This window comes from Piliocolobus tephrosceles, chromosome 4 (genome assembly GCF_002776525.5).
Source record: "Piliocolobus tephrosceles isolate RC106 chromosome 4, ASM277652v3, whole genome shotgun sequence".
NCBI classification, from domain to species: domain Eukaryota; kingdom Metazoa; phylum Chordata; class Mammalia; order Primates; family Cercopithecidae; genus Piliocolobus; species Piliocolobus tephrosceles.
This window is the reverse complement of record NC_045437.1, coordinates 140559413-140585143: the sequence shown is the minus strand read 5'-3', so window position 1 is coordinate 140585143 and position 25731 is coordinate 140559413. Positions and strand designations below refer to the sequence as shown.

Genomic DNA, 25731 nt, shown 5'->3' with positions numbered 1-25731 from the left:
CAGGCAGGTTTTGGACAGAAGGGGAAGGCATGCCATACTTAAGGATACGTGTGAGTGAAAATGTGAGAAAGGAAAGTGGAACCAAAGTATGTGGGCACTAATGACTTGGTGGGAAAAACACTGGGGCTGGGAGTGACCCTGAGTTGGAAGCTTCCCTCTCCCGAGCTTTAGTTTCTCCATTGGTAAAATAAGGTGGGCAAGGTCGATTAGATCTGGGCATTTTACTGTTAGAGCCAGGAGCTTTAGAGAAGACTGAGAATTGAGCTTCAAGGAGTTTATAAATCCCTGAAATTGCATGCAAAATGGGTCCGTAGCTTTCATCAGATTCTCTTGCTCCACTGGATGCCTACTGCTGGAAGGAAGCTTTCTTCCCAGATTTTCAATGAGTTTTAATGTGCTCCTCTTGCCATAGCACTGATCACACCCCATATTGACTGCTTTTCTTAACTCCCTATGAGACCACAATCTCTCCTAGGCCAGGTATGTCTGTTTTTCCTGCACCTTCTAACCCTGGAGCTTATATATACAAAGCATGTCTATCTGTAATTAGGAGATAGAATTGAGTTCTGTGTAGGTAGAAGCTCTGAGCGTTCCTTTCTTCTTCCAGTTCATTTTAGCTATTTGTGCGGTTTGCAGTGGAAGTGGATGTTACTCTCTAGATCTAGGATGGTGAAGTGACTTAACTTTTCAAGTGACATAGGAAATTATCTAGGGACCTCTTGCCAATTTCAGATCCCACTCTTAAAACTTATATCCCTCTATATTTGGTTAACTGAGAGCTGCCCACCCCCAGGACCCACCTCTGCAGACCCTTCATCACTTTCCAGTCTCCTAAAGTTTAGAGAAATACAATGTAATTATTGCTTTCCACAAAATAAAGCACTAGTGAGAACCACAGGTACCTTCTTGTGTGTTGTCATTTGGAGTCCCCTGGTGGCCAAATGTTTTCACATCTCTGAGCTGGAATGGTTTTCAGTCCTTTCTATCCTTCATCTCTGGCTAGAGTCATAGGACAGTATTCCTGCCAAGTGGTCTTCCAGCTATGGTTTCATCGTCATGACTGAGAATACACAGCCTCTCGGGGCAGCTCATTCTACTGTTAGTCAGCTTTTCTGTAGCTGTTAATTAATTAATTCTCTCAGCCAGCGTATATTGAATGCCTGCTACGGGCCAGGCTTTCAGAGATGAATAGGACGTGGCCCTTTTCCTTGAGAAGCTTACAGTCTAGTGGGAGAGAAAGATAACCAAACTATTACAAACGAAAATTGTCATAGGTATGCAGAGTTAATAAAAAGCTCCTTGTTATTAAGTGTCCTAGTCTGTTTTGTGTTGCTGTAAAAGAATACCTGAGGCAAGCCGGGCGCAGTGGCTCACGTCTGTAATCCCAGCACTTTGGGAGGCCGAGACGGGTGGATCACGAGGTCAGGAGATCGAGACCATCCTGGCCAACACGGTGAAACCCCGTCTCTACTAAAAATACAAAAACTTAGCCGGGCGTGGTGGCAGGCCCCTGTAGTCCTATCTACTTGGGAGGCTGAGGCAGGAGACTGGCGTGAACCTGGGAGGCGGAGCTTGCAGTGAGCTGAGATCCAGCCACTGCACTCCAGCCTGGACGACAGAGCCAGACTCTGTCTCAAAAAAAAAAAAAAAGAATACCTGAGGCTAGGCAATTTATAAAGAAAAGAAGTTTATGTGGCTCATAATTTGGCAGTCTGTACAATAGCACCAACATCTTTTTCTGATGAGGGCCTCAGACTGCTTCCACTCGTGGTGGAAGGCAAGGGGAGCCGGCATGCACAGAGATCACATACAGAAAGAGGAAGCAAAACTCATTCACCACCTCCCTTGCCCCTGCCCCACGTTAATCTACTCATGAGGTATCTGTCCCCCTGACCCAAATACCTCCCTTTAGGGCCTGCCTCCAACATTGGGGTCACGTTTCAGCATGAGATTTGGAGAGGGTAAACATCCAGACTATAGCATTAAGCATTTAACTTCTACAGAACCATGTATAATATGTCCATCAGATATGAATCAGTATCTTGTGTGTGTCTCAGGCGTCATGCTGGTTGGGAATCAGTAAATAAGCAGAATTCCACCCTTACTGAAGCGGGGAGGGCAGTGGTTTAGCAGCTATCAGATGATGAATTCTGCAGTCAAGGGGTGCACTCAGAGAACACAAAGCAGGGAGTGATTTATGCTGCCTTGGCAAAAAGGATCAGGGAGGAGCTCCATTGAAGACCTGCTTGAGAAAGACCTATTTTTAATGAGTATTTCAGAACATTGTTCCTGGAAGCCTCTGACTGGTGTATAAAATTACCTTGTACCCAGAAGCCACTGAGAATTAAAGACACATAACTTTAAGCAGTGCAGATACTTGTTTATATATCAAAACTATCATTCATAGAGCCTTCATTGCACCATAGGCATTGTGTGCTAAGTGCTTTACTTATGATGTCTTATTTAAACTGTGTAATAGCTCTAGGAGATTACTATTTTCATGCCTCATTTCACAGATGAGGAAATTGAGACTCAGAAAAAGTAAGTAAATTGCCTTGGGTCCCACATATACGGCTGTTAAGTGGCATATCCAGAACTGAAACCTGGGTCTGTTATCCTCTAAACCCCATACCTGGTGAATGAGAGCTAAGTGTTGAATCCATTACCAAGAATTGTATATAATCCTTTTGTTTACTGATGCAGGTTGAATATCCCTTATCTGAAGTCCTCAATACCAGAAGTGTTTTTGAATTATTTCATTATTTGCAATATTTGCAGAATACATACTGCTTGAACATCCCTAATCCAGTAATTCGAAATCTGAGATGTCTAATGAGCATATCCCTTGAATGTTGTCTCAGTGATCAAAAAGTTTCAGATTTCAGAGCATTTTGGATTTGGGTGCTCAACCTGTAGAGAAACTGAGCCCCACAGAGACAAATAACCAGCCTTTAGTCACACAGTGAGTTACTAGCTGAGCTGGTTAGGAACCTAGGTTTCCCACCTGTCAGTCATGGGCCCTGTCTCTCTGCTGCTCCCAGACTTTAATTATTTTAGCCTGAAGCTGGCTCTTTCTGCTCTGAGTGCTTGGTGATCAATCCACTCTCTTCTCAGGAGGTGAGCTCACCACTCCCAGATGTACTGAATGCCACAGAGCCCCTGAGCACAGCCCAGAGGGAGATCCAGCGCCAGTCCACACTGCAGCTGCTGCGCAAAGTCCTGCAGATTCCTGAGAATGAGTCAGAGCTGGCTGAGGTCTTCGCCTTGATTCATGAACTCAACAGCTCTCGACTTATCTTGTCCAACGTGAGTGAGGAGACAGTCACCATCGAGCAAACCTCTTGGTCGAATTATTATGAGTCTCCGTCCACGCAGTGCCTTCTCTGTAGCAGCCCATTATTCAAAGGGGGACAAAAGTAAGCACCCTTAACTCTGCCCCTAGCTGCCCTATCCCAGTTGGCTCATATTGCTCCTTTCTTCAGAAAACTTACATTAAAGCTGTAACTGTGAAGATGTTATTCTCTGCCGTTTCTAGGCTTCCTTTACCTTTCTGAGTGCTAAAAGTAAAGTGATAATTGGTAATTATCATTTCTGTTGAAATGCCTGAAATTTATCACCAGCTTAGGATTTAGTTTACATCTGGACTGCCCCACACAATGTTTAGGTTTGGGAGTTCATTGGGATTGGTTAAATTGTGTAATAAATTCAGAGTTACATTAATTGTAGGGGATGATTCCACAGATTCCAATAAAGTGGAAATACCTACCAGAAAACCTAGAAAATCCTAAGCTCCAGCAAATGAGAATTTGCCATTGATCACTAAGCCTTGCAACAACATAAGGAAGTCTCTTTCCCTTCTTTTTTTTTTTTGTTGGTGATGTTTCTGGTACTAGCTCCCTGGCTGGGCCCCAGGAGTGCTGGCTGCTGACAGCCAGCCGTCTGCAGACAGTGACTGCCCAGGTGAAGATGTGTCTGAACCCCCATTGTCTGGCCCTGCACAGCTTCATAGACATCTACACAGGTGGGTGCCAACCTTCTCTTCCCTCAGAGAATCCCAAAGCAGGCTTGGAAACTGCCTTTTTGGATGCGACCTTGGGCTCTTTGAGGACTGGACCTTCTCAGATGGGGTTTCTGAGGAAGGGGGAATCTTCTTCCTAAATGTCTTAGTCCCAGAAGATGACTTTTACCTCTCAAGTGTTGAAGCTCTTAACTGGGATCTTTAAAATAACATCTTCATTGTGGACGGGCTGGAAAATGCAGACAAATAAAAAGAGGAAACAAAAAATCAAGAGCATTCCTACTGCCATGAGATAAACACTTAACGATGTTCTCAATCTTCCAGAAATGTTTATTCATCTGTGCAGAATACAAGAAATTACAGGATTTATAGGTATATAGTCTTTCTTTGAACAAAAGCGCGGTTGTGCTAGGTGTTGTTTTGGAATGTGCTTTTTAAATTTAGGAGTACATCATGGGCATCTTCCTGTGCCAGCAAGTAGAGAAGTACATGACCATTTTTAAAGGGATGTATGGTGCTCCATTTCACACTTTTGTGATTCCGTCTTTGTGTACAGCCCTAATTTGTCTTTTGGACAAATACTCAGAAGTGGAATTGCCCCACATTTACCCTTTCCTACCCTATTATTCATCAACATCAGGCATTTATGGAATACTCACCATTTTTGGTTGAATCCTAAATTTTGTTTGTAGAATTGAGTGCTAAAGCATATTTGTGATGTATTCTCTTTGTCTTAGAACTTAATGGTGCTTTATTTTGAATTCGTGTTTTTAATGTCTTATATTATTAGATTGAATTTGTACTATTTTATGCTCTTGCCAACAGTTAACAAGAGTGCCTATTACCCTATAGTCTATCTAGGCCAGTACTCAGGATTATGTGTTTATTTAATCAACATGTATTTTAAAATTTACATGTACTTAAGTGTGTTGTATTTTAAAATTTACATGTACTTAAGTGTGTTGCTCCCAGTTCCGTCATTTCTGACAGATATACTAAGTGGTGTAACTGCCTTCACAATCAATATATAGAACAGGTCTATCACTCAAAACATTCTCTTCTACTGTTCCTTTGTATTTAAACCCACCCCCTCCCCCAACCTCTGGTAACTGTTTGATCTCATCTTTATCCATATAGTGTTCTCTTTCCCAGAATGTCATGTAAGAGCAATTATAGCACGTAGCCTTTTAAGTCTGCCTTCTTTCAGTAAGCTAATCCTTTGAGAGTCGTCCATGTTGTCTTTATCAGTGGTTTGTTCCTTTTTATTGTGGAGTAGTTTTCTGTTGTGTCGATGTACAGCAGGTTGTTTATCTGTTCCCCATGGGAGGATATTTGGTTTTCTACCAGTGTTTGGCAGTTACGAAAAGAGCTGCTGCAAGTATTTGTGTACCAATATGAAATGAAACCTAAGTCTTCATTTCTCTTGGGTAAATACCTAAGAATCAGATTGCTGGGTCATATGGTAAGTGTGTGTTTAATTTTATAAGAAAACAGCATTACCAAAGTGGCTGTATCATTTTGCATTCCTTCCCACAATGGGTAAAAGTTACAGTTTGCTCTGCATGCCAACACTCAGCATTATCTGTTTTTGTTTTTCAGCCATTCTATTACGTATGTCTCCATATAAATTGTAGAGTCAGCTTGTCAATATCTACAAAGTCCTGCTTGAATTTTAATTGGATTGTGTTCAATCTGTACATATCAATTTGGGAAATTTTGACATGCCTAAAAATGTTGAATCTTCTAGTCCATAGTCTTTCTCTCCATTTTAATAGGTTATCAGTTTTTCTAGTTTCAGCATATAGGTCCTGCACATACTTTATTTTGTTAGACTTACATGTAAGTATTTTACTTTTTTTTTAGTCCTAAATGACATGGTTCAGTTTCCAGCTATTCATTGCTAGTATAGAAATACAATTAAGTTTATCTGTTGACTTTGTTTTTGTAGATGAGTATTATAATTTTTTTAAGTTTATCAATTTTATAGGTAAAAACTTGTATAAAACCTGTTAATTTGTTGTATTTCTTTGTACTAGGTAGACTATATGTCCTTTTTATGATCCTTTATGGGTTTTTTTCTATAGTAAATTTCTTTTGTGAGTGTTTTCATTCTTCTTTTGGGCTTTTCTTGACAGTTTTCTCTGAGTTTATCACTCTGTTTATTCAGTTTTACCTCTAGCCTGTCAGAATGTGATATCAGTTGTCTTTTACATTTGTACTTGGTGATTTCTGGGGGCATCATGACTCTTGCTTTTTTAAAAAAAAATTTATGGGACCAGAGCTTTGCTCTCTCTTATGATTTCAGCCTTTGTACTTCTCCATACCCTTCTTCACTGGGAACACGTATTCCAAAATTTGCTTTTGTGCAAATTAGTACATTATATTTTGTGCACATACAAAATCACCCACTTTTATTTGTCTTAAATTGACTGCACTTAAATTCCTCAGATTCATTCATTTCAGGATTTGGTGTTGGAGTGATTTCATAGCCTTTGTTACACCCCTTACACAGTCATGAGCTAAAGGATGCTCCTGGCCTTTCCCCAGGTGCAGTTGTGTGAGGGGTAAAGGACCTTTGGTCCTGAGGACTGAGCTGGGTGGGAGGAAAGTGTTTCTTTTTCTTTAGTGGGAGGAAAAAGGATCTACTATATGTACTATTTCATTCTGTTGTTGTTGTTTAATGATGTATTATAGGCAGCTTTGTGTCAGAACAGGTAGATCTTCTTTTTAAAAAAATGGATTCCATGTTGGAATACTGTATTCTTTTTAATGCTTTCTATTTTATGAATGCACCACAATTTAATTAACCTTTCCCTATTGATGGGCATTTAGTTGTGGGGTTTTTGTTTTCCCTTTTTAAAATATATAACTTGAATAAAATAGAGATGGGGCTTTGCTATGTTGCCCAGGCTGGTCTTGAACTCCTGGGCTCAAGCAATCCTCCCACCTTGGCCTCCCAAATTGCTGAGACTACAGGCATGAGATTACAGGCTATACCTGGCCTGTTTTGTTTTTTTGATATGGAGTCTCTCACTGTGTTACCCAAGCTGGTCTACAACTCCTGGGCTCAAGCGATCCTCCCGCCTCATCCTCCCAAGTGCCTGCAACTACAGGCGCACGCCACCGCACCCTGCTGGTGTGTATTCTATTTTTTGCCATTGTGTATGATACGTTAATTTCCTTGTTGCCTCTTCTTAACCTGCAGGTCTCTTTAATGTGGGGAACAAGCTGCTGGTAAGCCTGGACTTGCTTTTTGCAATCAGAAACCAGATCAAGCTCGGAGAGGACCCCAGAGTGTCTGTCAGTGTTGTTCTGAAGTCAGTGCAGGAGCAGACAGGTAAAAGTTGTTTTCTTCCCTTTCTCAAGGTTAGTCCTAAGCTCCCTGGGAATTTTCAGTGATCGTCTTTGGTTAAAAGACTTGTTTTGAAGAAGAGTCAGATTATTTTGAAAAGGAGACATTCTTGCTTCTGAATACACTCTTCTTTTTGAATTTTACAAATGCCAAACTAATTTTGGAAAGCATGAGTCTTTCTGTGCATCCAGGGACCCTTAGCAAGAGTTTACCAGTGCCTTCTACAAGTACCTCCTTTGGTCATAGGGAGACTTGGCCCCATTGCATGTTAGACATTCTGACCACAGCTCCTGGATGTCTGCTTCCAGTCTCAAAGCTCATGCCAAGACGTGAGAGTGAGAACCGTCCTTTCTGTCTAGAATTGTTTTCCTCCATGCCCTCTTTACTCCTATTTGTGCTTTTCCCGTCCCTCTCCTATATAGGCTCCAGTCCCCCTCTACCTTACCTGCTGTGAGAACAGATGGAGTAGAGCATAGGTGCTAGAGTTACATGGTCCTGTGTTTCAGTCTTGGCTCTGCCACTTAGTTGCAGTGTGATTTTGAGCAAGTTATTCTTGTGCCTCTGTTTCTCCAGCTATAAAATGAGGATAGTAGCTCCTGGTTCATAAATAATTAAATTCATGTGAGAATTAATGAGATAACATATTCAAATCTTTCAGCACAGCATCTAGTACTTAGTACAAGGCAGCTATCACTGCAGTGGGAATTGCCCTTTGGGTTGCCACCTGAGCACTTGCAGGCCAGATCCCTGACCCTCAGGGTAGTTAGTACACTGGAGTGTTCTTTGAGGTGAATCAGTGTGGCAGAATTGCTCTACTTGCTACCCACTGGCTCATCCCTAGTGGCTTCAGTGTCTTTTTTCTGTGCCCTTCTCAGTGTGCTTGCTCTTTTTCCAGAGAAGACTCTGACCTCGGAGGAGCTGAGCCAGCTGCAGGAGCTGCTGTGCAATGGCTATTGGGCCTTTGAGTGCCTCACTGTCCGAGACTACAATGACATGATCTGTGGCATCTGTGGTGTGGCCCCCAAAGTGGAACTGGCCCAGAGGAGTGAAGAGAATGTGCTAGCATTGAAGAGTGTGGAGGTAAGTGCCTCTTAGCCACCATGAGGGACCTGCGGAATTCTCTCATTTTGGCAGCTCCCTTCCTACGTGATATCCCCAGCGGGTGGATAGCTCCAGTCCTGTCTAGGTGAGGCAAGTGACTTTTTCCTCCCACAGCCCAAGATTTCATTTAGGGAATGCCAGATGGAAATAGAGTCATTTGTTTATTCAGTTACTCACTTGAAAAATGTATCCAGTGAGTAAGTATCAAAAAATATATATAATAAATATATTGAATATAAACTAAATGCATGTTTTAAACACCTGAGAGATAGTAGTTAAAAAAAAACACACACAAAACAAAGTTTCTGTCCTCATGGAGCTCACTTTCTGGTTTGGGGGACACAGGAAACAAATATCTGTCCAGGAGTAGTGAGTGCTATGAAGCACAGTAAAGCTGGGTAAGGAAGAGAGAGCAGTGTCATGGGAAAGGGCATTTGTATTTTATAGAGGGCAATCAGTGGGGAAGGCCTGTCTGATACAGTAGCATTTGAGTAGAGATCTGAAACCCATGTGGCTTTGTGGAGGAATATTCCAGGCAGAGGGAACAGAAAGAACAGGGTCTGAGGTGGGCTCGCTGGGCATGATTGAAGACCATTAAGGAGACCGGTGGTGTACCTCAGAGTGTGGGAGGGAGGGAGGGAGTGGTGGGGTATATGAGGTCCAGACGGTGCAAGAGGCCAACGCTATGTAGTAACGTGGGCTATTTTAAGGACTTACACAGAGTGAAATGGGAGAGCCACTGAAGGGGTTGGAGGAAAAGAGTGACCTGAGCCGACTTAGGTTCTGAACTGAAAAATTTTCACACAATAATAACACCAAATTCAGATGGCTTCATAGATTAATTATAACAAATATCCAAGAAATGTTATTCCAAACATAGGCAAATAACAAAAGTGGATATATTTCCCCAACTCATATAAGGCTGTATAACTTTGGAAACAAAATCAGACATTTGATGTAAGAGAAGAAACTGGGGCTGAGTGTACTCATGAATATAAATGAAAGTCTGAATAAAATAATAGCAAATCAGATCTAATGAATAAAGTAATGCATCGTGACAAAGTTTATTACAGGAAAGCAAGGTTGTTTCAACAGTAGAAAATATGTTAATGTAATTCACTACTTAACTGATTAAAGGAGAAACCCTATATGATAATTTCATTAAATGTATGGGGGAAAATTAAATGTATGGGGGGGGAAAAAAAGGTTTTCCAGTGTGGTTCTACACCCATATTTATGATAAAACTCATAGCAAACAGAATAGTAGGAAGTCTTCCTTAACCTTCTTTAGGGTTTAAAAAAAAATCCCTTAGATTACTTTTCCCTGTGATCATGCCATGAGGTCTGGGCTACACTCACAGGCAGGGACTGCCCCTTCGGTATGCCAGTAGTTGCATTGGAGTGTAAGGTTTCCATCTCTGAACTCTACTGTAGTAAACAAGAGCCTGGGACATGAGCTGACCTTCAGGTACTTACTGGACTTGGCATCTCTTGTGTTCACTGATCAGGCAGGTGCAGAACCTGTAGAGAACAGCTTTGGTATATTTTGACTGGACCACTAGACATATTAAGGGTTGAATGCATAGTCCTGTCTTTTTCTTCCCAGTGAAAAAACCAGGCAGCTAAACCATTTTGTGTGTGTTGTCTCATCTAGAGGCTGTTTCCAGATTGACTCAAATGTGCTTGCCTAGTAGTAATAATAATAATCTAGACCGGGCGCGGTGGCTCAAGCCTGTAATCCCAGCACTTTGGGAGGCCGAGACGGGTGGATCACGAGGTCAGGAGATCGAGACCATCCTGACTAACGCGGTGAAACCCCGTCTCTACTAAAAAAACACAAAAAACTAGCTGGGCGAGGTGGCCGGCGCCTGTAGTCCCAGCTACTCGGGAGGCTGAGGCAGGAGAATGGCGTAAACCCGGGAGGCGGAGCTTGCAGTGAGCTGAGATCCGGCCACTGCATTCCAGCCTGGGGGACAGAGCGAGACTCCGTCTCAAAAATAATAATAATAATAATAATAATAATAAAGTAGCTAAGATTTATTGAGCATTTTATTACTATGCCAAGTTCTTAATCTGTGCTAAGTGCTTTACTGTATGACTTAATTTTCCCTACAACCCCATGAGGTTTTCAGAGACATAGGCACTAAAGCCCAGGGGCCTTGCCCAAGCTCACCAAGCAGAGAGGGGTGGGGCTGAGATTGCCCTTCTTCTTTCTCAGCCACTGACTGTGGAGTCTGCACCCTAAGCACTGCCATTCTCACCAGTACCTCCTAGGACTCCGAGTTCTGGTTTTTCTGATCATATCTGGCCACACAGCAAGTTTATGGTTTCCAAGAATAGACAGATGCCCACTTCCCTGCAAAGGTGTCATCTCCTAGTCCTGCCTGGCACCTGTCCTGTCCATATCAAGGCTCCTCTGTCCCAGAATGGAATAGCATTCCCTTCACTCTCAGTTTGCTTGTCTCTTCCCTTCAATGGTACCAGGTACTTCTTTCATAGAGGTACTTCTTTGTTCTGGAGAGTAATGTGGTATATGTGGGGAGAGGGTATCCTGAAGTCTATGAACTAAAACAGGAAGTTATGGAACAAAACTTAAATATGCTGTTATCCATGAAGAGACTTGTCAGCCCCTCTCTTGGGATTGTATAAAGGAGGACCCTGTGGTTAGTTGATGTACTGGGTTGGCATTTCCTGTTCCCTTGCTTCTTGTGGAGAGGATAGACTCAGCTGGCCTCATTCCCCCAGGTGTGCCGTTTACACAGAGCATACACTAAGCACCCTGTGAGGTGGCGAACAAAGGAATAAGGTGAGGATAGGAGCCTTTATGGGGAGCAGTGGTTCTTGGACTTTAGTGGGTATAAGAACTACACAGGGCAGTGGTTCTCACAGCCTTTTAAAGTGGAGGGCTTGCTGGGTGCCACCCACAGGATTTCTGACTCAGGAGATCTGGAGTGGGGCCAAGAATTTGCATTTCTAGCAAGTTTTCAGGTGACACTCTTGCTGCTTGTCCAGGGACCACCCTTTGAGAACCATTCCTCTAAGGAAACTTTTTTAAATGCAAATTTAGGAGTTTAGTTCATACAGCTCAAGATGTAGCCAAGGTTTTTACATTTCTAATAAGTAACCTATACAACTCTGATTGAGGTATTAGGTTCTGGGTCACGTTTTGAGAACCATATAAGAGGGCATTGCAAGAAGAGAAATTGAGTAGCACAAGCACTATTAATAGATGTCTATAAGAGATAAGTAAATGCTGCATTGGGTAGAAGAGATAGCTGTGTGCTGACAATGTGTGGGAGGAGGTCGGTGATCCACAGGGCCTTGGAAAATGGCTGGAATTTTACTCAGTAGGATTCTGCTCGTTCTTGCCAGCCTGGTATCGGGAGTAAGGGTTTGGGCTTTGGAACTAGACCTGTGTTGACATGATTGTTCTGTCACTTCAAGTGCTCAAATACTCACCTCAGCCATCCCCAGACTTGTTTTTTAGTAGTTCATTGCAAAGTGTCTGACACATAACAGTACTCAAATGGTAGCTCCCCTTTCTTTGTAAGACAGGGGAAATGACATGAACAAAACTATAGAAACAGAAGAGACTTAGGGACTATTCATGTCTGGGAGAGTACTGTGGTGTAGGAGAAAGAAATGTGACCAAAAGTGGGTACAGAGCTTGAAAATCAAGGCTCCCTGGCAGGGCCTGGCTGTCTGACCTCCTTCACCAAGCCTTAGTTTCCCTGTGTGTATAATGACAGGATAGACTGTTGTGTTGTTGATGTTCTGTGACTCCCACAGTTTGACCTTCTTTATCCTGACCTTCTAGTTCACCTGGCCTGAATTCCTGGGCTCTAATGAGGTAAATGTGGAGGACTTTTGGGCCACGATGGAGACAGAGGTGATTGAGCAGGTGGCATTTCCTGCCAGCATCCCTATCACCAAATTTGATGCCTCCGTTATTGCCCCCTTCTTCCCACCACTCATGAGAGGAGCTGTGGTCGTCAACACTGAGAAAGACAAAAACCTGGATGTGCAGCCAGTACCTGGTAAGGCCACCTGGTGGCTGACTGGGGTCTAAAAAGGGCTCAATCAAGAGTCTGGGACGTTGTCCATGGCAAGATAGCACAGTGGTAGCGAGAGGGCCAGGCCCCACTGAAGGACTCCTTTCAGAAAGATAACAACAGCCCGTGTCAAAATCCCCTAGAGTTTAAAGTTCTGGTGCAGAGTTGAAGAGCGGTCCACCATATTAAATAGCAGGGGAGCATGGCTCATTGTCATTCTTCTGCGATACACACACTGAGTAGGGGAGCTCCTGTAAAAAATGCTGATAAGGCTCCATCCCCAGAAATTTTCATTGAGAAAGTGTAGGGGCAGGCCAAGGAATCTGCCTTCAAAACAGGCCTCCCAGATGGTTTTGCAGCTACTTTTGTGGATTATACATTGAGAAACCCTGGACTAGCGGATAAGAGGATAAGTTTCTCAGAGCTTGAGTTGGATTCCCAGCTATGCTACTTAGTAGCTGTGTGACCCTCTGTCAGGTCCCATCATTGCCCTAAGCCACTGTTGGTTCATTTACAAAGAGGGTGTGATAATAGCTCTCCACTTCCTAGATCACTGAAGATAAAGTGAGCTAATACAGTTAGAGCCAATAGCCTTCTTCTTTAACTGTAACTCAGTAAGAAATACATTTTGTATCATGACGCAGAATGATATTCATATATATGCACGTGTGTATAATTGAAACAACATTCCCAAAATAGTATTTTTCCTTACCAAGTGCGATATACTTTATTTTCTATCTTATTTCATTTTTGAATTTTTGGAAATGACCCACTGAATTGATACCATAAGTACTTAATATGTTGTGATATGCAGGTTCTCAAACAGTGCCTCCTAATATTAGATACTGAGGTCCAACCTCATATTCCTATTAATACTTTAAGAGCCCAGGCATCTTTTTTTTTTTTTTTTTTTTTTTTTTTTGAGACAGAGTCCCGCTTTGTCACCCAGGCTGGAGTGCAGTGGTGCGATCTGGGCTCATTGCAACTCCGCCTTCCGGGTTCAAGCAATTCTCCTGTTTCAGCCTCCCAAGTTCCTGAGACTACAGGCGCACGCCACCACACCTGGCTAATTTTTTGTATTTTTAAAAGAGACGAGGTTTCACCATATTGGTCAGTCTGGTCTCGAACTCCTGACCTCAGGTAATCCACCTGCCTTGGCCTCCCAAAGTGCTAGGATTACAGGTGAGAGCCACTGCACCCGGCCCCCAGGGATTATTTTTTTTTAAGGCCCCCACATAGTTCTCTTGCACTAGCCAGGTTCAGGAACGTTGTGTAGAGAGCACTTTTAAAATGAGAGCTACTGCTGTCTTACTGCTGCAGTCATGGTAAGCATCTGAGGTCTTGGTTCTGAAAAACCTCAGAAGACTGGATTAAAAGCTGACTTATTTTAGGGTTTTTTTCAGTAGCTGTCTGCAGGGTATCTCACTCAGATGTTCCAGGGCAGAAAGCCAGTTCTGAGAGATTTCAGGTATCTGCAGAAAGCATGGACCTGACTTGAGTCCCACCTTTGCCAGCACCAGGGGAGAGCTTGGTGCAGAGCTGGCTTCCACAGTTTGCTGTTTTGTGGGCCTAGCCATGGCCTCTGGTGGCTGGCAGCAGCACCCTCCCACCAGCACTGTTGTGTCTTGCAGGTAGCGGCAGTGCCTTGGTGAGGCTGCTCCAGGAGGGCACCTGCAAGCTTGATGAGATTGGCTCCTACAGTGAAGAGAAGCTGCAACATCTGCTAAGGCAGTGTGGAATTCCCTTTGGAGCAGAAGACTCCAAGGTGAGTGTCAAGGGCAGTGGTGGTTATCGGGGCTTCTGGGACAGGCTGATTGGTCTACTTTTCAGGGCAGGGATATGAATACCTGTGATGGCATCTGCCTTGGACCCAAGCTGCTGGCAGTCAGGGATGCCTAGGAGGTGGTCAGCAGCTAGATGGTGACATGTATGTGGGGCCTGGCCTCTAGCAGTTCTTCCTGTTGAAGGTTGTGAGCCTAGGCTCTGGGGCCAGGAATCCTGGCTCTCCTTACTGTGTGTGACCTTGGATAAGCTGCTTTATATTTTGAGCTTCATTTTCCTTGTTTGTAAAATGGAAATAACCAAAACACTAACCTCGTGAGACTGTTGTAAGGAATGCACTTTACACAGTGTCTGGTTATTACCTATGCAAGCTCTTAGAAAATGCCTGTTATTACATAGAGTGTGTGTGTGTGTCTACGTGTTTGATTCATATGTTACTTTCTTTCCCTTTCATATTTCTGTGCTGTTGAAAATGTTATGCTTCCTTCAAGATCAGATTCAAATGTTAGCTCCCCTTTGATGGTTTCTTTGCCCTGTAAAAAGTGAAAGGACTCAGGCCTCAGAATCTGACTGGCCTTGTCTGTGACCTAATCCTTTCAGGGCCTCAGATTGCTTACCCGTACCTAGAGGAGGTTGGGCTGATGAGGCTCCAAGGCCCACTCTATTCTTTTGCTTTGGGTGTTGGGTGAGTATGTGATGCTGAGCACCAGGCCTGGTCCCTTAGCATTCACCCTTATGTTTTTAATCTTGTCCTTCTACTCCAGGACCAGCTCTGCTTCTCCTTGTTGGCCCTCTACGAATCTGTACAGAATGGAGCTAGAGCTATGCAGACCCCACCTCACTTCACAGGTGGTAAAATCTATAAGGTGTGCCCCCATCAGGTAAGAAAATAACTAGAGGGAGCTTGGAGTGAATTTGCTAATGTTGAACTTCCCACAGAGACTGATCCAGCTCAGTTTTGTGGGGCAAGACTTAAGTCACTGGGCAACCTCTGGCATAGCTGCCCACGGGTCAGTTACTACCCCATGGGCTAGGGAGGGAGGCTGGGTCTTTTGTCAGTATTTTTTAAGCACTCTACCACATCCTGGGCATCAGCTGTTGAGGGTATAAGTCGAACTTGTATAAAGAATGACAAAGATGTCATTCCTCCCTAGTTGACCGTTTATTTTAGTGGGGAAATAAAGTCACCACAGCTTGTGGCACTGGCTCTGAAGAAATTAGATAAGGGCCTAAGATAGAAAGTAACAGGGAGGAACCTGCTGTCTGAGGTGGCAGAGAAGACCGAGACCTGCAGGATAGGGAGGAGCCCAGTGGTAAGCCAGGGAAGGAGTGTTGCAGCCAAGGGACCACCAAAGCCGTGAGTAGGGAGACAGAGTGAGCTGAGAGGAGGGGGTGTTGGAGGGCTCCCCAGGGGCCAGATCACATAGAGCTCTCTAGGCCAGAGTAACAGTTGGTATTTTATTCTGAGTGATGAGGGACCTTTTGGATGGTTTTGAATGGGAAACCTGTGGAAGGGTGTGGACAAGGTCGCACTGGGTTAATTAGCTCCAGGACAGGTTATATACTAGATGACAGAGTGGGCCCAGGTAGATACTGGGATGGAAACCCCACTTAACAGCTACTGAACGGGAGAGAGGTGGCTTAGCAGAGCCTTCAGTTCACTGAAGCACCTGAGTCAACAGGGGGACCTAGCTATAAAAAGAGAATCCAGTTCCCAACTACTTTAACAGAAGCTGTGTCTGAAGGAGATGCTTAATGCTTCTACCCTGGGCAGATCAGAGCCTGCTCAGGGGATTGTGTTCACGTGACGGGGGTTCATCTCATGAGAAGCAGCTGACAGCACAGGGAGAGCTGTAGATCTTGGGGACTGTGATGGGAGTGGCATCACCCGAAGGTGACAGCCAAGGGTGTACCCAGAGCTGTGGAATGGTGCTTGGGGAGCCCTGTCAGTGGAGGTGTTTACTAGACTACATTGTGAGTTCCCATTTGGGCAACAAGCCCACTGGGGTCTGGTGGGGAGCTTGCTCAAAGTACAGATGCTTAGACCCTACTCCAGAGACCTTAGTTTCTTAGGCTTGACCTGGGGCCCAGGCATCTCCATTCTTAACCAGCTCTTACCTGCTGCTGCTGTTGCTGTGTAGCTAGCATGGTGAACTGGTAGATGGTGTGTAGAGAGTGGGGTTTTGAAAGATGTCCTGAGGTGCCTTTCAGCCTAAGTTGAGGACAGGATGCTCCCAGCTGTCTCTCTGAAGGGCAAAGATGAGCTGGTGCCTTCATTTAAGGACAGAAGTAGGAAGGGAACAGAATGCCATGGGCTCTGGCAGGATGGCAATGGCTTCAGCCATGAAGCTGATTGCTCATCTTCCTGGGAAGCAAGTGAGAACTGTACACTGTCTGCAGACTGGCTTCCTAATTAACCCTGTACCCCTGCCCTTCTTCTCTCAGGTGGTCTGCGGCTCCAAGTATCTTGTGCGGGGTGAGAGTGCCCGTGACCATGTGGACCTGCTTGCCTCTTCCCGCCACTGGCCGCCTGTCTATGTGGTAGATATGGCCACGTCAGTGGCCCTGTGTGCTGACCTCTGCTACCCAGAGCTGACCAACCAGATGTGGGGGAGGAACCAGGGCTGTTTCTCTAGTCCCACGGAGCCACCTGTGGTGAGTCACCTCCTGAGGGACTGCCATGTCTCCTCAGGCCTACTATGTCTTGCTCTGTCGCGCAGGCTGGAGTGCAGTGGCGTGATCTTGGCTCACTGCAACCTCTGCCTCCCAGGTTCAAGCAGTTCTCCTGCCTCAGCCTCCCGAGTAACTGGGATTACAGGCATGTGCCACCACACCCGGCTAATTTTTGTGTTTTGGTAGAGATGGGGTTTTGCCATTTTGCCCAGGTTGTTCTCAAACTCCTAGGCTCAAGCAGTCCACCTACCTCAGCCTCCCAAAGTGCTGGGATTACAGGCGTGAGCCACCACGCCCAGCTTACTCCATAAGTTTTTACCGACCAAGCCCTCTGTTTGAGGCCACAGTATGTCACTTAGGTGTGCCCAGGGTGTCCCAAACACAGGTACCTTGTGTTAAAAGAGGTTGCCTTCCAGAGAAGCCTAGAAAGTTGCCACCTTTGACAGTCATTGTGCACACTGACATATTAAAGGCCCCAGCCAGCCCTGGATTACGTTTAATTCACCGTGTCTACGTTTAGTTGACCATGGATATGCTGCATGGCATGCAGTAATCTGTTGTGATCTGAAGATACTCTGGTTAGAACACACTCATTTTACCAACCCTTTCCTTTTATTAAAAGGGGAAACTAAGGCCTAGAGGGGGAAGTGGACTTTTCCAGGTCACACAGCAGATTCGTGGCAGAGCTCTTGTTTCTTGTCTTGGTATATTGTACCAGACAGTATTTTTCAGCAGTCATGTACCCTCCAAAGCCAGCCTTTGTCCTTTGCTGAAATAGATGTCAGAACTGATAATTAGGAAGAAGTTCTGGAAGAAGAACAAGGGTTGAGTGCCCCAGCCAGGATGCATTATGGGAAGTGAAGGCCTCTGGCTTTGCCTTGGAGGAGTCATTATTGTCATTACTCCCTGGGGCTCACTGGCTCTATGAGCATGCCGGGGACCCCAGAACAGTGTCTTAACTTTAGTCGGAGCCTTATCTTTCTGCTCCCCTGCAGCCCCTGGCCTGAATGGACCAGGGGCAATAACAGCGCAAGTAATCCAACATCTGCTCTGGAAGGTGACCACTGTTACTGTCCCTGTTCTCATGCGAGGAAATGGAGGCACTGGGGGGCGGGGGTTGGCCTAGGAGACACAGTACATGGTGATGTTAGGATTCAGACAGGGCTGGCTGAGCCTACAGTGCTTGTTCTCATCCCAGATGGGTTCCCCCTTAGTCATTCCTTCTTGTCAAAAGGCATTCTCATTTCTAGAGTGTGTCCTGCCCAGAGCTCTTGGACCAGCATTATACTGTGGACATGACAGAAACTGAGCACTCTATCCAGCACCCAGTCACCAAGACTGCCACACGGCGCATCGTCCACGCGGGCACACAGCCCAATCCTGGTGACCCCAGTACTGGGCACCACTCCTTGGCGCTGTGCCCTGAATTGGCACCCTACACAACCATCCTGGCCTCCATCGTGGACAGCAAACCAAACAGTGTCCGACAGCGGCCCATTGCCTTCGACAATGCCACTCACTATTACCTCTACAACCGCCTCATGGACTTCCTCACCAGCCGCGAGATTGTCAATCATCAGATCCACGACATTGTACAGAGCTGCCAGCCTGGTGAGGTGGTCATTCGTGACACCCTCTACCGCCTTGGGGTCGCTCAGATCAAGACAGAGACAGAGGAGGAGGGTGAGGAAGAGGTGGTGGCCACAGTGGCAGAATAAGCCAGGCTGTTGTACAGGGACTCTACCATCTCTCAAGCCATAGTAAGGCCCTTGCCTGAGGCAGAGCTATCCAGGGGACCTGCGGAAGTGGTCTCCTGTGGGGAGGGCCTCTGACTGCTGGGACTGACCAAAGAGCTTCCATTCCCTGAGCATGGTGGGACCCAGGGTCCTCGGTTCTCAACCCTCCACAGGTCAGGAGTGGTGCCAGGAAACCTCTTCTGGCCCCGAGAGAACACTTGGGGGACATGGTATGTTTAATGGAGGGAGGGGAGGCTGAGGAAAAGGCTGGTGGCTTCCGTGGGGCTTGCTGTGGGTCAGGGTAGAGGTCCTGGGTGGGCTAAGGCGTAAGTCCCAGCACTGGGTGGGAAGGCTGCTGCGGTCTGTCCCACTCCTGAGGAGCCCTGGTTTCAGCGCCCCCAGTCTCATGAATTGCTTAGCCTGTTGCCTTTGACTAGGGGCCTGGGGTGGCCTCGTTAACTCTAGGGGTCCCTTTGGGCTCTTGATTCTCCCTGAAGGAGGGATACATTTCTCTATTGCTCTTCCTGTACCCACATTTGGGGGAAGCTGAGGAACAGTCAGCCACAGCTGTCTTCCAGGACTGTCCTCTCCGCCCCCAAGCTTTGAGGAAGAGCGTCCCCTTCCTCCTTTCCCTGGCCACTGCTGCTGCAGCCAACATCCTCTCTGGGCCTGGGACCCTCTCTACAGACAGGATGTGGTGCCTGGCCATGACATAACCTGGCAGCAGTAGGAAAAACTCCCTTCTGTGAAGGGGAAGCAGACTGGGCCATAAGGAAACAGCAGGACTGGCTCAAGTGCCCAAGGTTTGTTTAGGGCCTGGGAATTGGCCATGTGTTAATTTATTGAGAGGAGTGGAGTAGGTGGCTTTTTTTCCCCTCCTTCTCTCTTCCCCCAACAGGAATAAAGTTTATTAAATTATCTGGTTTTGGTGAAGCAGGAGTCAATTCCGTGTACATTGTATGGGGCAGTGTGGTCAAGCGCCACAGACATGAGCTCGTCACTGCATGTGAAGGCGGGAGGGAAAGAAGTTCCAGGGAATTTGCAGGCACTCATATGGCACAAAGAACCAGAGGCTGACTGCATTAATGCTGTTAGTTTAATGTGGACAGAGACATCCCGCGGCGTGACTGTTAGTTAGGATGAGTCAGCTTGGGGGAGTTTGTGCTTCCTGCTTGGTGTGGCCAGCCACATGCCAAGGTCCCCTGCCTTCTAGCCCAGAATGACAGGGGACTGGGCAGAACACCCCCAACTTTTAGCTGCCACTTGGCTCATCACAGCAGTACCAGTGCGGGGGTAGGAGGGGTAGGACTGTGGAGTGAAGAAGGCTTATAGGGCAGAGACTAAGAGGTCCTGTGAGATTCTTAGAGGAGCCATCCTGCTCCAAGGGGCCTGAGCTGAGTGTAGTCTGTGAGCATCTGCTGCTCTTGCTGCTCCTCTCAGAGAGGAAAAGCTCAACTCTTTGCCAGTCTGTCTAGCCCCAAGGAGCCTGGTTTTCTCAGTAGCAGTGTAGCTCCTGGGGACTTCATAGGCATAAAGTCAGTCCACTTCCATTAAGACAAGAGTATTAGGAAAGGAGGTTCTACCAGTTGGCATAGCAAACACGAGGCCAACACCATGAGAACGGTAGGGGAGAGGGGGTGAGGGCTCAGCCCCCAGCCCCTGACTGGCAGTGATGGCCCACGCTCAGGGAGTGGGATCCTCTCACCTCCCCTGGATCCCTCACCTTCCCAAGTTTCAGCGCTGGGCCAAGCTGTTGAGTGAAATGACCGAAGGCGGAGTTTGTGTGTTCTCCCCACGTCACCCCGTCCGTGGAGAAGTTGAAGCTTGCAGGAGGGGACAGTGGTGCTCCCTGTCTTCGGCTCCTCAGCAGAACTGATAGTTGTTGGGCTGCAGCAAGGGCTGGGCGATATCCCCTTGCTCGCAGCAGGCCAGGTGCTCACTAGAGCTCTCCTCCTCCGGCTCACTGCTGCTGCCGCCGCTACCGCTACCACCGCTTCTGCTGCTGCTTGGCAGATTGGTATAGTCCTGAGGGTGGGAGAGACCAGAGACTGTCAGTCCAGATCCATCAGGCCCAGCCCTACCTGCTTCACCGGCCACCCACCCCAAGCCTCACCCCACTCACCCGCTCTCTCCTGTCCTCTTGGGCTTGCTCCTGAAGGAGGGAGCAGATCTGCTGGAAAGTGGGTCTGTGGGTGGGCTCCAAGGCCCAGCAGGCCTGCATGATGCTGTATCTGGAGGTGGGACAGAGGATGCCCATATGCAGCTCTCTAGGGGTCATTAACACACACCCCTAGGGAGACCTACCCAGCAGAGGTCCCCAAACCCAGTCAAAAGTAAGTTTAGTATAAAACCTGTGCCGCGTCCTTGGCATGCTTCACCATTTAATCCTCACGGTAACCCTTGCAGAAGGGTACTCTCATCACCCTCATTTTGACAGATGAGGCCCTTTTGGTATCCTCAGGGTCACTGTAATAACAGTCTCTTAAAAGTCCGAGTTTAGGGACAGGTACAGTGCCTCATGCCTATAATCCCTACACTTTGGGAGGTTGATGCAGGAGGATTGCATGAGGCTAGGAGTTCAAGACCAGCCTGGACAACATAGTGAGATCCCATCTCTACTAAAAATTTGTTTTAAATAGCTGGGCTTAGTGGCGCACACCTGTAGTCCCAGCTGCTTGGGAGGCTGAGGCCAAAGGATTGCTTGAGCCCTGAAGGTCGAGGCTGCAGTGAGCTATGATCGTACACACCACTGCACTCCAGCCTGGGCTATGGAGCAAGATGTCTCAAAAAAAAAAAAAAAAGAAAAGTGGTCATTTCGGACCAGCCCTAGCAGACAGCTACTCCTCTGAGAACATCGCCCATACCTTGAACTCAGAAGGGGCTTGTTGTGCCCACTGTGGGAGAGAGAAAGCCTGACCCTGGAACATTTTGGACAGGAAAAGATCAGGGCCACACGGCCTTCCGTCCCTTTCGAGCGAAAGCCTGGGGTGTCCTTTTCCCTCCCTGGGATCCCTTCGCTTACATATTCTTTGGGGCAAATGCAGGCTGGGCCATTTGGTATCCATCCTTCACCAGTTTATAGAACTTGCTGTTCACCAGGATGCCAGGGTAGGGATTCAGCCCTGCAAAGGCCGAGATCAGGTAAGAGGCCATGCCCATTGTCCTCTCCCCGTTCCCACACACCCACACACATCTTAGACTGGGTTTGAAGGGTCCTACTTGACAACACTGCAACAGCAGCTGCTCTTATCCAGTGCTTCCTGTGTGCCAGCCACTGTGTGGCAGGCTTAGGCTTTAGGAAGGTGTGAGCCTCCAGCCAGGCCTTATCACACCAAACAAGAATTCTTGCACAGGCTTTGGAATCAGTAAAACCAAAGCTTCAGTTGTGTGTCGTTAAAGTGGGGACAGTCGGGTGGTTATGAGGGTGCTGGAGCAGGGTATTTAAGAACTGAGGACAAGTCCTTGTGCCTAGTCCTCAGGAAGTGGGAGTTCTTTCTACTAGAGCCTAGTAGTAGAGAGCTGCATCTTCAAGGGTCTGTAGATTTCAGGCAGAGGAGGGTAACAGTGACAAAGGAGGGTAACAGGTAGCAGCAACTGAGTAGAGACAAATGAGGGAAGAGCCAGAAAGGAGCGCCTGTCAGGGGCAGGGAGTCTGCCCCGCCCTGCAGAAACCACAATGCTGGGTTTGGAGACCCTTGCCCATTCCTGCACTCTCACCAACCCTTGCTGTGTCCTGGGCACCAAACATCTTTGTCCACCAGTGGGGCAACCAGAGGAGCCAGCCCCAGGCTCTGCCTGGAATGGGCCCAGTGGCTCACCAAGTGAGAAGATCTCCCAGAGGAGGATGCCATAGGACCAGACGTCGCTCTGAACCGTGTAGACACAGTCAAAGATGCTCTCTGGGGCCATCCACTTCACAGGCAGGCGGGCCTGGGATAACAGTCCCCAGTTAATTTGGGCCCTGACTCTTCGCCCCCTCCTCAGCCCAGCCCAAGCCCTCCCAGCACTTACATTGCCCTTGACGATGTAGTTGGAGTCGTTCATGATGTCCCTAGCCAGCCCGAAGTCCCCAATCTTGGCCACATGCCCATTGGTCAACAGCACATTTCGCGCTGCCACATCCCGGTGGATGCACTGAGGGAAAGCACTGCAGGGTTAGTCTGGGCCCTCTCCTACCTGAGCCTGAGGTGAGGAGGATGGCAGGGAGGGCCCCGGATGGCTTTGGGGTCCCTGTTGGAGTAGACATTAGTTTTGGTCCTTTACCATAAACCCTTATCTATACCTTCTACCAGGGCCTAGGATCTAAGAACGTGTAGTGTGGTTTGATCATTTAATGCTTAGAAACCGCCATTACCCTGAGCAGCTGGGGCCCTTCTCGCCCCTTGTCCTCAGAGTGGTCCACTCAGGCCCCAGAAGCAGAGGGCTTCTGTGCAGAGCAGTAGTCTCCAAACCCTACCATTACTTCTGACCATAGCAGCTGCTGTCTGCCAGGCCCTTCCCTAAACTGCACACACTGAACCCTTTTTCTTTTCAAACATTGTTACACATTTCAAACAGTTTTGTAGGTGTAGGAACTGAGGCACAGAATTTAAATAGTTGCTTAAAGTCACAGAGCAGGTGGCAGAGCCAGCAATCAAACCACTGACTCCCAAATCTGTTCTAAGGAAGATGGCAGGAGCTCCCATTCCCTGGCACTTCTTCCTAGGCTGAGCGCACTTTATACATTATCTAATATCCTCAAAATTCTATGAGGAAGCTTCCATTATCCCCACCAGACCATGTGCTTCATGAGCAGGGACAACTGTTGTCTTTTATGCACTATTTAGCAAAAACAAATGAAAAAAGCCTGGTATCAGGCCGGGCGCGGTGGCTCATGCCTGTAATCCCAGCACTTTGGGAGACCGAGGCGGGCGGATCATGAGGTCAGGAGATCGAGGCCATCCTGGCTAACACAGTGAAACCCCATCTCTACTAAAAATACAAAAAAATAGCCGGGCGTGGTAGCGGGCGCCTGTAGTCCCGGCTACTCGGGAGGCTGAGGCAGGAGAATGGCGTGAATCTGGGAGGTGGAGGTTGCAGTGAGCCGAGATTGCACCACTGCACTCCAGCCTGGGCAACAGAGCAAGACTCAGTCTCAAAAAAAAAAAAAAAAAAAAAAAAAAAACGGTGAACCCTCTCCCCTTTTTTCATCTTCACACTGGGAACACAGGTGCCCAGCCCCGGAGCTCCAGCCCTGGGCACAGCTTTCTCCCACTCACCCTTGCAGCTGCTGCCCAAATGACTCTCTCGCACTCTTGTCTCCTCCCCTACCCCCCGCCCCCAAGCTCCCCTTTCCCCTTTCCTCCTCCCCATCGTCACTCATTCAGCCTCCCCAGAACACAGACCTGGGTGGCTACCAGTCAGGGCCAGGTTCCTACTCACATTCTTGGAAGCCAGGAAGGCCATGCCCTGGGCTACTTGGCTGGAGAAGTGAAGCAGGTCCCGGAGCTCCAGGGGCCGTCCATCCTCCTTGTCCAGGTCTGGTTGGGGGGAAGAGGCATCAGGGCAGCCCTGCCACACTCCCCACCCCTTACCCCAGCAGCCCCTTCTCCTTTTCCCTTATTATCAAGCAAATGGGGCCTGGCCCTGGGACCTCCTCACCTTGCTCAGAGAAGGAGTCATTTGAAGAAGTAGAGACAGGTCTCATCTCCACATAGGTGTCCACACCCTGGCTGGAGAAGCCACTGTCCCTACGTAGGAGAGAGGGTTGGAGGGCAGGGGTCAGTCCTCATCACTGCACTGCTCAGCTCAGGCCTTGACCACTTGCCACCCCATGGTCAACTGGAACCTCCCTTTGTGATAAGAAACCCTCTTGCCACACTCCATCTGAGTGAGCATTGGTCTCTGCTTGGCTGGCCCGGGTGAGGGAGCTTACAACCCATTCTGGTTTGGGGCAGCTCTACCTGTGAGAAAGTTCTTCACTGTTCCTAATGCCAATCTGCCCCTGAGATTTTCCTCCTAGCCCTTGCTCTACCCTCAAGGGCCACAGAGAAGTTCGAGTCCTCTTCCCCATAATAGCCCTACTAGAAACGGGGCATATCCTAGGGCCCCTTGAGTCCTCTCTTCTCTAGACAGTGCCTCTCACCCCTGGCTTCACATTAAAATCACTTCGGGAGCTTTTAGGACCAGGCTAATTACTAATACTTCAGAAACTCTAGGGGCAAAACAGTCATTCACTGATTTAAATCTCCCCAGGGAATCACAAAAGTGTAGTCTAAGCTGAGGCCCACTGGTCTAGGTCTAGAGCAGTGCTGCTTAAACACCAGTTCGTGTGCAGGTAAATCACCCCGGCAATCTGCAATGCAGATTTTGAATCAGCAGGCCTGGGTGGGTGGGCCTGAGGTGGTGCACTTCCAGCAGTCCTCAAGAGATGCCTATGAGAGCACACGGGGTAGAGAATTTGAGAAGCACTACTGTAGATTGAAGCACTACTGCTCCTAACGTTCCAACCAGATAGGATGTCTCTCTCCCTCCTGTCCCCTCTGCACTAGGGATGTGTACCTTGACAACGTCCATATTCTAGTGTTCCCAGAAGGAGAAACCAATGTTTTATTTATAATCTGACCATGGCAAAATCTTCCGCTCCCTTGTTGTAGAAACAGAAACTATACTTCTGTTAACAGCCTGGGATCCTTTTGGCAGAGTTGGTTTACAGGCCATTTGCCCTCGAAATTACCCACTCTGGGAATACTTTCCCCATCTGCGTATTTGGAGATGGAAGCTAATACTTTCCTTTGGTGTTCATTTTGATCTGATCTTCAGAGGCCTAGTGTGTGCCACCCTCATAGAAGTGTCAGGGAATCAGAAGAGGAAGTAATGCTGCCAGGCCCCCATTTTTAGGGCCCTGGGTGTAGAGATGGCCTCCTTCTCTTTTGCCTTCTGAGGCATGGCAGCTGACAGTATCTAGGATGAGGGCACAGTGTACACCCTTCTTGTTCTGATCCTGTCCTGGCCCCACAAGCCCTTGAGGCAGAGACC

The 25731-nt window shown here is 47.3% G+C and overlaps 2 protein-coding genes across 3 annotated transcripts in view; one reads left to right on the top strand and one right to left on the bottom strand.

Moving 5' to 3' along the window:
* Positions 1-19638, top strand: part of HMGXB3 (HMG-box containing 3) — a 53766-nt gene extending 34128 nt beyond the window's left edge. For both annotated transcript variants that reach the window (XM_023227074.3, XM_023227075.2), the window contains exons 12-20: positions 3115-3416; positions 3894-4021; positions 7224-7355; positions 8266-8450; positions 12289-12508; positions 14155-14288; positions 15070-15186; positions 16751-16960; positions 18229-19638. In XM_023227074.3, the coding sequence (XP_023082842.2) occupies positions 3115-3416; positions 3894-4021; positions 7224-7355; positions 8266-8450; positions 12289-12508; positions 14155-14288; positions 15070-15186; positions 16751-16960; positions 18229-18696 (1896 nt within the window). In that variant the 3' untranslated portion in view covers positions 18697-19638. The remainder of the gene's footprint in view (positions 1-3114; positions 3417-3893; positions 4022-7223; positions 7356-8265; positions 8451-12288; positions 12509-14154; positions 14289-15069; positions 15187-16750; positions 16961-18228) is intronic.
* A 154-nt stretch (positions 19639-19792) lies between these two features.
* CSF1R (colony stimulating factor 1 receptor) overlaps positions 19793-25731 on the bottom strand; it is a 34303-nt gene continuing 28364 nt past the window's right edge. The window contains exons 15-21 of the mRNA XM_023227077.3: positions 24355-24443; positions 24136-24233; positions 22726-22848; positions 22533-22644; positions 21737-21836; positions 20837-20945; positions 19793-20739 (exon numbers count right to left, since the gene is read on the bottom strand). Coding sequence (XP_023082845.2) covers positions 20578-20739; positions 20837-20945; positions 21737-21836; positions 22533-22644; positions 22726-22848; positions 24136-24233; positions 24355-24443 — 793 coding nt within the window. The 3' untranslated portion in view covers positions 19793-20577. The remainder of the gene's footprint in view (positions 20740-20836; positions 20946-21736; positions 21837-22532; positions 22645-22725; positions 22849-24135; positions 24234-24354; positions 24444-25731) is intronic.